The sequence below is a fragment of the Populus alba genome, chromosome 8 (assembly GCF_005239225.2).
Source record: "Populus alba chromosome 8, ASM523922v2, whole genome shotgun sequence".
Classification (NCBI taxonomy): domain Eukaryota; kingdom Viridiplantae; phylum Streptophyta; class Magnoliopsida; order Malpighiales; family Salicaceae; genus Populus; species Populus alba.
In genome coordinates, this window is record NC_133291.1 from 12,253,994 (window position 1) to 12,267,529 (window position 13,536).

At 35.9% G+C, this 13,536-nt stretch overlaps 2 protein-coding genes and 1 non-coding gene across 3 annotated transcripts; 1 reads left to right on the plus strand and 2 right to left on the minus strand.

The window, feature by feature from the left end:
* The first annotated feature begins 418 nt into the window (after positions 1–418).
* Positions 419–3,098, plus strand: LOC118057930 (beta-amylase 1, chloroplastic-like). The gene is made up of 4 exons (XM_035070669.2): positions 419–982; positions 1,112–1,322; positions 1,710–1,820; positions 1,908–3,098. Exons 1-4 carry the CDS (start codon positions 627–629, stop codon positions 2,628–2,630), a joined length of 1,401 nt encoding a protein of 466 aa, XP_034926560.1. The 5' UTR covers positions 419–626; the 3' UTR covers positions 2,631–3,098.
* Positions 3,099–7,504: 4,406 nt separating this feature from the next.
* Positions 7,505–9,371, minus strand: LOC118057970 (uncharacterized). The gene is made up of 2 exons (XM_035070708.2): positions 8,726–9,371; positions 7,505–7,876 (listed from the first exon to the last, which is right to left on the minus strand). Exons 1-2 carry the CDS (start codon positions 9,165–9,167, stop codon positions 7,626–7,628), a joined length of 693 nt encoding a protein of 230 aa, XP_034926599.1. The 5' UTR covers positions 9,168–9,371; the 3' UTR covers positions 7,505–7,625.
* Positions 9,372–12,966: 3,595 nt separating this feature from the next.
* On the minus strand, positions 12,967–13,048 carry TRNAS-GCU (transfer RNA serine (anticodon GCU)). Its single transcript has one exon. It is a non-coding gene; the product is annotated as a tRNA-Ser (tRNA).
* Between the last annotated feature and the right edge of the window lie 488 nt (positions 13,049–13,536).

Here is a 13,536-nt window from a genome sequence, read left to right on the forward strand (position 1 = left end):
TTTAAAAATGATAATAAACTTAGAATTAAAAAACTATTTAAAAAAATAAAACAAAAATAACCATGCTGCTGCTATATGATACAGAAGCCGCCAGTATATGGGGAGGGGCACGTGACTATTCACGTTCTTTTCCGCCTCCCCATTCCCTTCACCGCTCCTTGAAAAATAAAAAACGGGAAAAAAACACTCAAAAAAGTGAAAAACAGTGCTGTCATCCTGAACTTTCCACGCTCATTCGCATCCTACCGTCCATCCTCAAGTGCACAAGAGAAATCGTAGCCGTTGCCTTCCATCGCGCCTCTCTTACCGCGACGTGCTAAGATGGACACGTGTCTTTTCATTTACTGTACAGCGACATGGATTAAAAAAAAAAAAACTTTTCCTCCCAGTCTATATATATGAATTCGCCATCTTTCTCATCCTTCGTTTCTTGCACCATTCAAATTTCAACAGCTCTCGTGTTGTGACGTAGAAGAAAGAAAAGGGAAAAGAAAACGAAAAGAAGGAAATTTCTCTACGTGTGATTTGTACAGAAACGGCAATGAACATAACACATCAGATCGGAGCTTTAGCCGGAACATCAATCCAAGCAGAATCACAAAACTGAAACCACCGCAACAGAAACAATGGACTTGGTGAGTTTTGACGAGACAACAGAACAAGAGAAGACGTATAAAGAGGTCAACACGGTGAAGGAGAAAGGAGTGCCAGTTTACGTGATGATGCCGTTGGATAGTGTGACGACGGGTAACACAGTGAAAGGAAGGAAAGAGATGAATGCAAGTTTACAGACGTTGAAGAGCGCAGGCGTGGAAGGGGTGATGATGGATGTCTGGTGGGGATTAGTGGAGAGAGATACGCCTGGTGTGTATAATTGGGGAGGGTATACCGAACTCTTAGAAATGGCTAAACGACATGGTCTTAAGGTTCAGGCTGTGATGTCGTTTCATCAGTGTGGCGGCAACGTTGGTGATTCTTGCACGTATGTTTTTTTTTTTTTTTTTTCGTTCTTATTTTCCCTTTTTTGTTACTTGGTATGGGTTGGGTGAAACAGTCAAAGTTGAAAGTAATTTGTGTGGAAATGTGAATTGTATTAAAATATTGGATGCAGGGTTCCATTGCCCAAGTGGGTTGCGGAGGAGGTTCATAAAGATCAAGATCTAGCATACACTGATCAGTGGGGGAGGAGGAATTATGAGTATGTATCACTTGGGTGCGATAGCATTCCAGTTCTCAAGGGGAGGACACCTGTGCAATGTTACTCTGATTTTATGCGGGCCTTTAGGGACAACTTCAAACACCTTCTTGGTGACACCATTGTGGTAATTACTTGCTTATCCATTGCTATTTTTGTTTTTTTTTCTTTGAATTAGATAGAATTCATATATGTGTTAAAAATATTTTGGTTGAATATGTGTAGATGATTCTGTCCCATTACAAGTTTCAACTTTTGAGTGTAATCTGTCTATAGATACTTTGTAATTGGGCTGCATCTTTGCATAATTATGGATGCAGTTGTATTGTCATTACCCTGTATTTATGACCCTTTTTATACTCCAATAATTGGTTCTAGCAGTTTGATGTCTTTGCTTGAATAATTTGTCATCGTTGGTGATGAATTGGTACATTTTTTTAACAAATCAGAGCATGCTGTCATACGTATTGAAAGATGTTTGTTGATTAAACCATTGAGAATTTGTTCTTTTCAGGAAATCCAAGTGGGAATGGGTCCAGCAGGTGAGCTCCGCTATCCTTCGTACCCGGAGCAGAATGGAACTTGGAGATTTCCTGGAATCGGAGCCTTCCAATGTTACGATAAGGTATTCACTTTCTTTTTTACTTTTAAGCGATTAAACCACCGACTTGTAATCTTCTGGTTCTTACTTGGTATCTGTAACATGATGCAGTATATGTTGAGTAGCTTGAAAGCAGCGGCGGAAGCTGCTGGTAAGCCAAAATGGGGTAGCACAGGCCCTACTGATGCTGGTGAGTACAACAACTGGCCGCAAGACACCCGGTTTTTCAGAAAAGAAGGTGGTGGCTGGACTAGTCCCTATGGTGAATTCTTCCTCTCTTGGTATTCGCATATGCTCTTAGACCACGCTGAGAGAATATTGTCGTCAGCGAAGGCTATCTTTGAGAATACTGGCGTAAAGATCTCAGTGAAGATTGCAGGAATTCATTGGCACTATGGAACCCGGTCTCATGCCCCAGAGCTCACAGCAGGATATTATAACACGAGAAACAGAGATGGTTACCTTCCTATTGCTCAAATGTTAGCTCGGTACGGTGCTATATTCAATTTCACTTGCATAGAAATGCGTGACCATGAACAGCCACAGGATGCCCTTTGTGCCCCTGAGAAGCTCGTGAGACAAGTGGCTTTAGCAACGCGGGAAGCAGAGGTTCCTCTTGCCGGGGAAAATGCACTGCCACGATATGATGAGAACGCACATGAGCAAATTTTGCAGGCGTCATCATTGAATATTGATGGAAACTCAAAAGACAGGGTGATGTGTGCTTTTACGTACTTGAGAATGAACCCTCACTTGTTTCAACCAGATAACTGGAGACGCTTCGTGGGATTTGTGAAGAAGATGAATGAAGTGAAGAGTCCTGGCCGGTGTTAGGAGCAGGTTGAGAGGGAAGCGGGGCATTTTGTGCATGTAAGTCGACCTTTAGTACAGGAGGCGGCTGTGGCTCATATGCACTAGGATTCGGAGGGCTACTTGTAACAAATCACAGGAATAGCAGCCCAAGTCCCTGCTCTAGCCATGTCTGCTTTTCATATGCTATGGCTATAGAGATGCTCTCAGCACCAAAGCACTGGGGAATTTGCTAATGTAATGTGAAAAATTGGACTTGCGTTATAGGAACTCTCAGGATACGCATCATGTCCAAGATGTATTATTAATGTTTTTACTTAAACTACTGAAAATCATAGGAAAACCCAAGGAGAAGAATGTTTGGCTTCTGAGTGCAGCTGGCTTCTGTAATTTTTTTTACCAGCTTGTGAGCTCCTGTTTTACAGTGTATGGATCTCATGACAAGTTCTGTAGATTTAAAATTTCAAATGCTTTCGGGTAAGTTTTACGATACCACCGGCAGTTCTAAGAAATTGCATGGATTTCCTCTCTGGATCCAAAACAATCACAACAACTAAAATGTGCAACTGACTTAAACGACCCTTTGATCCATCTTATGGCTTGGTTTATTTGTCCAGATAATTGTCCATAAGGTTGTCGAATGTCATGTCTGACATAGATGAGAGGTATTTCAATTTTCTTAACTAAAAGAAAGCTCTATGAATTGTACTTCGTTTTCTTCTAGTGCTTCTCGCATTTTTTTCTTATCTTTTTTTTTTTATTATTTTCAATCACTATTCTTTCTGAGCTTTTCTTGACTTTATATCTATAGGTTTAATTAACGAGGCTCTTTATTTGTCTTGTTCAGCTCTTTCTATTTGTGTCTCATTTGTTTCTACTTTGACGTTCTAAAAGAAAAACTCTTTTGTTCTTCAGGTAGGCTAATGATCATCTCATTGATTCGAAATGGCCATTGCATATACATATTTAATTTTTTCACCCATTGCATATCTGATAGAAGTTACATGCCTTGCTTTTATATTTCCAGCATTTAAGCCACGCAAAAATGATGCACATTGCTGGCTGTGTCATCCATAGCCATTGTGTCTTGTACGCCTGACAAGTAATATCCGTGTGCTCATGATGCTTGAGAAAGCGTGAAACGTGTGTGTGTCCAATATTGATACATGATGTATGTGTAAGTAGTGTAATCATAAGACATGTCTTTACATCTTTTCTTGTCTTGGACACTAAAAAACTGTGGTTGGTGTCTGAGATGACCATGCTTGCGTTTGCAGAGAGTTAAAGATAGCTGGAGGGTAGTGAACAACAAAGACATTATACCACCTGCTCCTCGCTTGATGGGTTATTGCCATGTAGCTCAACCTGTGTATCCAGCAGCTAGAGTACTAGAAGATGCTTCAGTGGGTCGCTTTTTTGATAACTTTCCCTTAAAAGCATGCGAAAGTTACTGCATACTGTAAACTTAACATCTGGATATGCATTTTATATATGCTACAGTGAACTTCATCTTCTACAATAATAGACATCCTCTTTAAATTCAAGGTTTGCTATTGGATTGCAATTCCCTGGACCTATTTATTTCTCATCACCGAATTTACAATAGATAGACTATTTTGACTTTTTTAGTAACTTAACTTCCCTTGTGTGTCTGATACTTTCTGCAGCTTTACTATTGCTGTCAGACAAGCATTCATTTGAAAATTGCGCATGATTGATTCACGCATGCAAGGGAAGATGAGTTACTCCATTCCTTTGAAAACTGCATTCATATGAAAGCTAAGTTACGTATTTATTTTTCTTTATTATTGCGATCGATCTCAAAATGACCTTATGCATCTGTACTATCAGGTCAGACTTTCATAAGTTAGCTCAAGTGAGATAAGTTAATTTGCATCTTTGTTGACTTTGATTAAATTTGTGGTTGGACCTGTCCTTCAACTCCTATTGTATTCCCCTTTGTAAGTTATTCGTTACAATTGGTAAAAAAAAAGGTCAGGACTACTCTCTACCAAAACATCTAGAGTTTTTAAATTTTTTTTTTTTCAAGAACAAAGCAAATATATGTGCAAGATGTTCATGCGATTCATGACACTAGCTCTTTTGACTGTGATTGACACTAACCGCATGTTTCCTTTGGTGCACAACCAACATTTGGAAGGAATGTCGTGGACAACACATGGAAATTGCCAATATTATTTTTCTTTTCATGATTAGCTTATGGATACAGCTTTATATAACTTCAAAATGTGCTGTGCTTTTCAGGATAATTCGGAGATTTTGAAAGATGACTACCAAGGTGATTTTGTTGAGGGGTCCAGACCAGATGTTGTTGTCAATGGATTTGTATGTTTCTTGTTCTTAATTGTACTCTGTTTGTTCTTTCCATAACTTCCTCATTTGTATGGTTGACCCAGATGCAAAGGTCAGGAAACAGAAAGCCAGCCAACAAATAGTGATATCATTATACCTTGGTACTATTATTTTTGCAATTGATTCTACCCCAATAAATTCTTTGTGTGTGCAGTCTAATCCAAACTGATGCTCCCCTTCCAAGATAGCGGATCATAAATTGACCTAGAGATTCCTAAACTGACTAGTCATCCAACCATGGTAGAGTTGAGCATTCAACTCTACCGATTAGCAAAAAGTTCCCGGGGCATGTTGATAGTTGATGGGAAAAACATATATACCAGAAAGTAGCAATGTTGATCAAAGATTTTTTGGATCTTGTTAGAACAATGATAATAATAAAGAGTTACTTCTAAATCAACATTCATACAGGCAGCATTCGGTGTCGCATGTTTATATTCATCTGAAATACCAATATGATTAGTGAGCTTTGACTGTGAATATTTTGAACAGATGAAAGGTGAGAAGGAGATCATTGAGAAAATATTGCAAACTGAAATATATTTATTCAGTTCAATTCGAGATGGACGGGGGATTCTGCATCATATGGAGGATTTCTATTACATCACGCTGCTTGAGGTACATGGCATCTTGTTAAATGATTATTTTCATCCAGTTAATTAGAGTAATAATATATTTGATTTCCTTGATGGTTACTTGTGGTGGAAGTGGAAATTAATTTACTTTCCAGAGATAATTCATTTGCTAATAGTTTCAAGCTCCTGCGTCCCTTGAAGCTTTTAAATAATCGGTAGCTATCACTCTGTCGATTATTTACCCATTGTTCCAGAGATTCACTCTTTCTTGTTTTGTCCATTTATTGAACTGCATAGTGTTAAGTATACCCAACAGCTTTCATAATTACTAGTTACCATGCTTATCCAGACATTCATCTTTATACGTTTTTATTTGGTCAGAATGTGAGATCAAACAACCAGAATTTTGGAAGGGTAGAAAGTGAGATTAGAGAATAATATAAATTATTTTTTGGGACTTTATCTAAAAGTATAAGTTATTGGGTTGAGATGGTTTTTTGACATGGTATCAGTGTCTTGATGACAAAGTAGTCACGAGTTCGAATCTTACCATCCGCATTTATTTGATAAAAATTAAGCACAGAGTAATATAGATTTGTACAAGTTTCAAACCCAAAGGACTTTCATTTAAGAGAATGTGTTAGAGAATAATATAAATTATTTTTCAAAATCTCATCTAAAAACTTAAATTATTGGATTGAGATGGTTCTTCGACAGAAATAGCTTCTCGACCAGCTAAGATCAGGCAGTAATAACTGGATGCTAGCAGCCGAAGCATATTCATGTACGTTCCTTTCCTAACATTATTACTGAATAATTCTTCGGAGGTTATCAGGCAATGTGTCTGTACGCAGCGTTTAACAGTCTGTCAGTCTTCTAGGAAACCCATCAAAAGAATACATGTAAAGCACTACAGCTGAGGTAGGGGTAGGTCTGTGGGGTAGGAAATGTATCTTTACAGCAATATTTATATCAAAACCAGATCACACATCTCCGTGACAACTTGTATGATTGGATGTTGTACAATCCCAATATCAAAATACTATTCAGTACGGAGTTCTTTTTTCTTGGTCTACCCTCATATTCTCTGATCATCTTTTCATTGGCGCTAATCCTTCCATGGAGATCTTTAACAAAATGAAGTCCATTGTCCAATTGAAGACGATGGTTGGCCGTCCAATCTCACTAAAACTAAGACCTGTATCTTGTCCACCAAATCTCAGATCGTTGTTGGTAGATATCAGACGGCTAGAGGGCTTTCTGCTTTTGAATCAACTTGGATTGTTGCCTAAGTACTGAAGTCTCCTGAAAGAGCCAAATGGTCGTCGAATTTATAAACCCTTCACAAGATCTCTGTGAAATCAACAACTAGATTTATTTGAAATATGATTAGGAATGTTAATTGAATCCTAGTGACTGTGCAAGTGAAAGATGGAGTGGTTATAAGTTTGAGGAAGATAGAAAAACTTTTCCTTTCAAAATATTTCTAATTAAACGCCCTCTTCGCAAAAGGGTTAATGTAAGCTTTTAATGCAAATGAAGCTGGTTCACCAAGCAACTTCATTGGAGAGGAATAAGAGAAAAAAGTAGTCGCCTCACTCCTCTCATCGATTTAACAATTTTTAGTCCCCTTTTCTTTTTGGAGGTTACTACCTCACGTAATCTAAACAAAATCCCTTCGTCTTTAATCATCTAAGTAGTGGTCCATTGGTAAAAACTTGGGACCAAGAGATTTGTTTTCTCTGTGGTCTTAGGTTCAAACCCTAGGTTGCTTATATGATTGCCACTGGAGACTTACATGGTCGTTAACTTCAGGGCTCGTGGGATTAGTCGAGGTGCGCGCAAGCTGGCCCGGACACCCACGTTAATATTAAAAAAAAAAAAAAAAAATCCCTTCGTCTGTGCACTTGTTAATTAGCAAACTACCGTGCCAGGTATAATCCGAAAAGGTGCAAAAAAGGTACTGTGTTTTAGTAATGTAAGATTTGCACGATCCTTGCTCAAGTTGACTTGAAAAAGATTACAGTACAGTCCATCGATATTGTAATATAGATTTTACTTGTAAAGCTAGTTATGATTTTCTAGCCTGTTTCACAAGTTCTAACTTGGGTTTGCAAAGAGCAAAGCTGGATGCCTTCCTACTGCTCATGATTTTCAAGCTCTGCCGCAGAATATCGACCTCCCTTGCCCTATTGTATTCTTCTTTCTTCGCTAAAGCTAATTGTGCTTTCAGCTCCTCTATGCACCCTTCCTTGGCCTTCACTTCCATCTTCAACTCCTCAATCATTTCTTCTCCCTCTGCTCTCCAGTACAAGCCATCTCCTGCAAAACCGAGTTGCAAGCATACATAACTGTCATTCATTGATTATTTTTTGTACTGTTATAGTTTCTTAATCAGTGTATCAGCATAATCGGTATAACAACTGACCAAAGGAAAAGTAGTGGTTAAAACAGATACTCAAGGCCATATCATTTAATATAAGTACAATTTAATATGATTCTGATGCTCTGTAATCTTGCATTTTGTGCCCACATATTTTTATTTTGTATCAAGTGATGGCAACAAGAAATGCTCAACTTCTTTTTTGAAAAAGAAAACTCCCAGAAATGTTATCACAAAGGATTGATGTGGTAAAACAGTAAGCGACTTGGGATGAGAAGAGATGTTGGCCACTGATCACCACCTCAAGTACAGTAACACATTATCTTCAGGCGAAGCAAAAAATGTATTGTTGGGACCCGTTCTTGGACAACTTCAATCAACTTTTTAGGATGTTTGACAAAAGGGAGTTGTGGAGCATGCCAATTCTAGTAGCATGTGCCATGCGCTAGACATTGAGGTTTGCGCGGCAATGAATGATAGAACTGAAATATTTGCAAGACATTGCATAAATGCACAGGTAATTAATTAATATGTGAAAACACGCACTAGATCGTGTGTTTGTCTCTAGGAGTGAATCACTCTTCCATGAAAATGACAATATGACATGAAATGAGGGGAATCTACTAGGTTTGTTAATGAAAACTAGTGATAATATGTTTCTGGATTGCCAAGATTAGTTAGCACCATGCGTGGAATCATGCAAAGGAAGTCTTCAGGAGCAAACGGTGCAGGCTTTGTTTTTGTGTGTGCGTGTGCGTGCGAGTATGAGAAAAAGGAGAGAGATGCACCATGGTGAGTCTTCTGAATGAGATCATCAAGCTCGGCCTTAATGGCAAGATATAGCTTCTTCCACTTATCCACAGCCTCGTCGCGCCACCCTCTCTCCTCCCTCATTTGCTCCACGAGGAAGCTTGTAGTCCCCAAGAACTCGTCCCTTTTTTCACTCTCTCTTCCTATCGACCTTTCTTCCAACACTCTAATCCTCTCATCTTTCTCCTCCACTACCTTCCTCAACCTCTTTACTTCCTCCTTAAGCTTCTTTCTCTCTTGCTTCCATTCTGCTCTTTTAAATGCAAAAACTATCATGTCTCTGTCATAAGCTCTAGCCTCTCTCTCTCTCTCGTACATTATAGCTTGGATCTCTTCTTGGAAAAGCCATACCTTCTCTGTGAGCCCTCTAAGCCCTTTCTCACACTGCTTGCTCTTCTTCTTACCACCTAAACAATCCATAATGGGGTTCGAGTTAGAAGGAAGGTGTGTGAATTTGCATAAATTCCTTACAGAGGCTCTCCTCCATCAATGAATTGAGCCTGCCATCAAATCTCCAGCACTTCGTGACAATATATATTTAGCTAGGCCAGCTCTCTTCGAATTATGTGGTTGAAAGGGCTAAAATCGCCCGTGAAGAGGGCTGCCCATTTCTAATGTCCAGTTGACATAAATCAGACAAGACAAGACACACAACAAATGCAAGCAAATACGAGGGAGATCATATGCTGCAGCTGGCTATGCACATGTGTTAATTTTCTTAGGATTCAGAATCCAATTATTAACATACATAATGACACCTTAAGTCGGTCCTACATTCATTGCAATGAAATTGTATTGCTTGTACTTCAAAAAAGAAATACAAAAAAAAAAAACATTAAGCTTAAATAATTAGTGCTGAAATTTCTTTTCTTTCTTTTTTTTTTTTTTTTTTTCTTAGAGCATTCAGCTCGTATTATCGTAGACCCATCCCTCTTCCGCTCCATAGTGATTCTTGTTAGCTAAATTAATTATTTACTTGCTCGAGGTTAAATAAATTTAGCCTTTTCGATCTAATATTTCTCAAAATTATATATATTTCCTCTCCCAAATCTTCAAGTGAGAAAAAATATTTATAAGTTCCCAATATGGATTCTATTAGCATATTGATGCTCATCTAGAGGTTGCTACTTCACAGATAACTAGTAAAAATTGTATGTCTAGAGTATAGTTGTAGTTATTTTTTTAAAGTGTTTTTTGTATTGAAATGTATCAAAATAATATTTTTTTTATTTTTTAAAAATTATTTTTAAGATTAACATATCAAAACTATCCAAAATATATATAAAAAATTAACTTTTAATAAAAAAATTAATTTTTTTTAAAATACGGTTCACATCCGTTTCCAAAAGATTCTTTTGAATGGTTACTTAATTATGAGAACCAAATATTATTTTTTCTAAACCCGAACATGGTATGTTCTCTTTGAGTCATGAGTATCCTCATCAACCGAGAAACAAATTTTATAGCATTCAGTCCTAATATTTATTTGTTTGGGAAAGAAGTAGCTTTAATTTTTAGATGGTTATTTGTTTTAAAAATATATTAAATTGATATTTTTTTTAATATGTTTTGATAATTCTATTAATATACTGATATTAAAAATAAAAAAAAAAATATATATATTTTAAAAAAAATAAAAAATAAAAAAACATCTTACAGTGTAATTGTTTTTTTATTTATTTTTTATTTGAACAGCTAAGTACAGTCTTTCAATGATGACTTTCTGCGCTTAAAAAAAATAGAGCAATGTTGTTTATAGAACTCTTTTGAGCTTTATGGCACTCTTTTTGTCAAATTATTCGATGGAGGCTACATCTTAATTTATTAAGTTCTTCTATTATCACACCATCTAATAATATTAACAACTTTTTTTTCCTCCTAGTCTCTAATTTATTGTGAGTTATAAGGGGGGAAATAGAATTTTGCAGATCATCTTTATATAATACATGTAGATTTTTTAACTCTATATTAGAAGCCTTGTGATTTTTAGATTTTTTTTAAATCTTAATTAATTTAGTGATATACTTATATTATCCTACTCATACTAAAATTATTTCATGAGCCTGTTCATGGAGGTGTTGTATTTGCATGAAATAAATAAATACTTTAAATATAGCTATGTTTGTTTTTTATTTGTTTCCATACCTAGAATATTATTAATAATATCCAGGAAAAACTGTTCATCTAGGTCGGTTCATGAAATTAATATCCTTAGTATTCACCGTGTTGTGATATTAATTGTGACCTTGTAGCTATGTTTAGTATATAGTATAGGGCCCATGCTCTCGTCCGTCTATTCTTAACCCTGAAGAAGAGCATAATTTAATATTTTACGATGAAAGAGCCAACTTAGCTCAGAAAAACTCTCTTTGGGAGGGTGGTAGTTATTATTTTTTAAAAAGTTTTTTATGTCGAAAAGCATGATAATATTTTTTTATTTTTTAAAAATTATTTTTGATATTAGCACATCAAAACGATCTAGAAAGTACAAATCACATTCAATTTTAATAAAAAAAAAATAAATTTTTTAAAAAAAATAAGTTAAACTACAGTGTCAAACGGGCACTCAATATGATCAGTACAGAAGACAACGACTCCTTTTCATTTTTTTCCAGGATACACACACACACATATATATATCCATTACAGGTAATCTTGCAATACAGAGCTGCAGCAGGTGACCTTGTAACATCATGAAGTTTCGTATTAGAGTAGCTAGGGCATCGTTTTCCCTGCCCATTGACATAGAAGCGTACAAATACAAATTATGGTGGCATTTCTTCGGGTTCCGTCCCTGAAAGAGACTTGCTGCAGTAACAATGCTCTGGATTTGACATCTACAAGGAAATGAGGGATGGCAAGCATTATTGTGACTTTGTGAGTAATTCCGTAGGGTCCATTTTCATTATCTTTGGCACTTAACGATGCTTGAAAAATAGTACAATGTGACTCGTAATTTGCTGTTTTTGCATGCAGCAATCAGTCAATCACTCCATTCATGGGCCTAATGGCTCCCTAGTACTTAGCCAAAAACTGGGCGGGGAATTATTGCTTTTGGTATTAACGCGTGAGAAAAGTCGAGAGGTTGGTTCAGTGTATTTATTATTGAGATAGTTTTTGTGATTGTGATTTAGAAAAAAAATATTAATTGATATATATATATATAGTTAAAATTATTATTAAATAAAAAATAATTTAAAAATATTTTATTAAAGATGATGGTTTGGATATAAAGTTTATCATGCTATGCTTTTTTAGTTTTTTTAAGATAGGTATTAAAGAAAATTTATCAAATATATTTTGAATACAAAGCATGTTAAGGAACTTTGTTCTTAAATAATATTTTTTTTATTTTTTTAAAAAAGTTTTTTTGAAACCTATACATGTATACACTACCTCATGCTTAATTTTTTTTTAATTAGAATGAGGGTGATGATATTTGAATTTGTGATCACTTAGTCAACAAGACTCTTGTAGCATGTTAAATAATCAATTCAATTTAATAGCTTTTAAGTTGAAAAGATTCTTTAATATAGTATCAAAATTTTATTGACAAAGCGGTCATGAGTCTGAATTCAAATATAGCTATATTTATGAGTCTGAATTTTAATATAGTATGAGTTTGTCCAAAAGAGCTTTCACCTATAGGGGTTGGTGTATCGGAGAATAATGTAAAAATTATTCTTAGAACCTCACTAACACCTTAACCTTTTAAGTGAGATGATTACTTGACATGACATCATAGCTTTATTGACTAAATTATCACGAGTTCAATTATCATGTACTTTATCTATTTGATAAAAATTAAACATAAGATAATGTGAGCATGTACAGATTTCAAACTCAAAGAACTTTCACTTGAAGAATTAAGCTACTGGGTTGAATTAGTTTTTTGATATGGTATCAAAATTTATTGACCAACCAATTATTTGTTCGAATCTCACTATCATCATTCTATCTTATAAAAATTAAGCATAATAGAGAAGGCATTTTACTGGCACCGAAGGTTGATATTCGTGGACATGCTGTATGGTTTATAGCTTGGTTAAAACTTGAAAGAGAAATTTTTGGGCCAGCTTAAGGTTAAAGGTCTTCCATTGATCTTTTAAATGTTTTGAGCAATCAAACCAAAACCCAGAAAAAATCATCCAGAAATCTCGCCAACCCAGACTCAGGAGCTGCAAAAACCTATTCAAAATCAGGAGCTGCAAAAACCATGCGTCGCCTGAGAGATTCGAACTCTCGCGGGGAAACCCCATGTACTTAGCAGGCACACGCCTTAACCACTCGGCCAAAGCGACTTGTTTGACAACATGTGATCACAGTATATATATTTTAATAAATATTTCTTACCGTTAGATGAAACGATGAGCATTCCGTCTTTTTTTTATTATTGAAACGCTGAGTTTTTTCACCCGTGGAATTTCTTCCTGTAATATTTTAAAAATCACAATCATCTAGCTATAATTAGGCTCGATGAAAGATTTGCCTGGCCAAGGTCAGGTCAAAGGAAGATTACAAGGATATATTTGTTTTAAGAATTTATAAATAATAAGATAGCAAAAAAATAATTAATTCGGGTAATCCAGGTTTTTTTTTTTTTTTTTTTATTATCCCAGTTTCTTTAAATTCTTGGATAATTCCCCTGATTACTTTAAGATTTTATCACCTAATTTTGCTCAGGTAATTCAGGTATTTTCAAGAGATTATCACCGTGCATACCAACATCCTTTCCCCAGATCCAATAATATAGAAAGTGCAAACCTCAAAAACTAACTCCAATAAATTC

Coding starts and splice junctions, on each gene's coding strand:
- LOC118057970 (XM_035070708.2), bottom strand. CDS start 9,167: ATGGATTGTTTAGGTGGTAAGAAGAAGAGCAAGCAGTGTGAGAAAGGG. Junction 7,877..8,725: donor CATTCAGAAGACTCACCATG/GTGCATCTCTCT, acceptor TCGGTTTTGCAG/GAGATGGCTTGTACTGGAGA.
- LOC118057930 (XM_035070669.2), top strand. CDS start 627: ATGGACTTGGTGAGTTTTGACGAGACAACAGAACAAGAGAAGACGTAT. Junction 983..1,111: donor AACGTTGGTGATTCTTGCAC/GTATGTTTTTTT, acceptor TATTGGATGCAG/GGTTCCATTGCCCAAGTGGG. Junction 1,323..1,709: donor TTCTTGGTGACACCATTGTG/GTAATTACTTGC, acceptor TGTTCTTTTCAG/GAAATCCAAGTGGGAATGGG.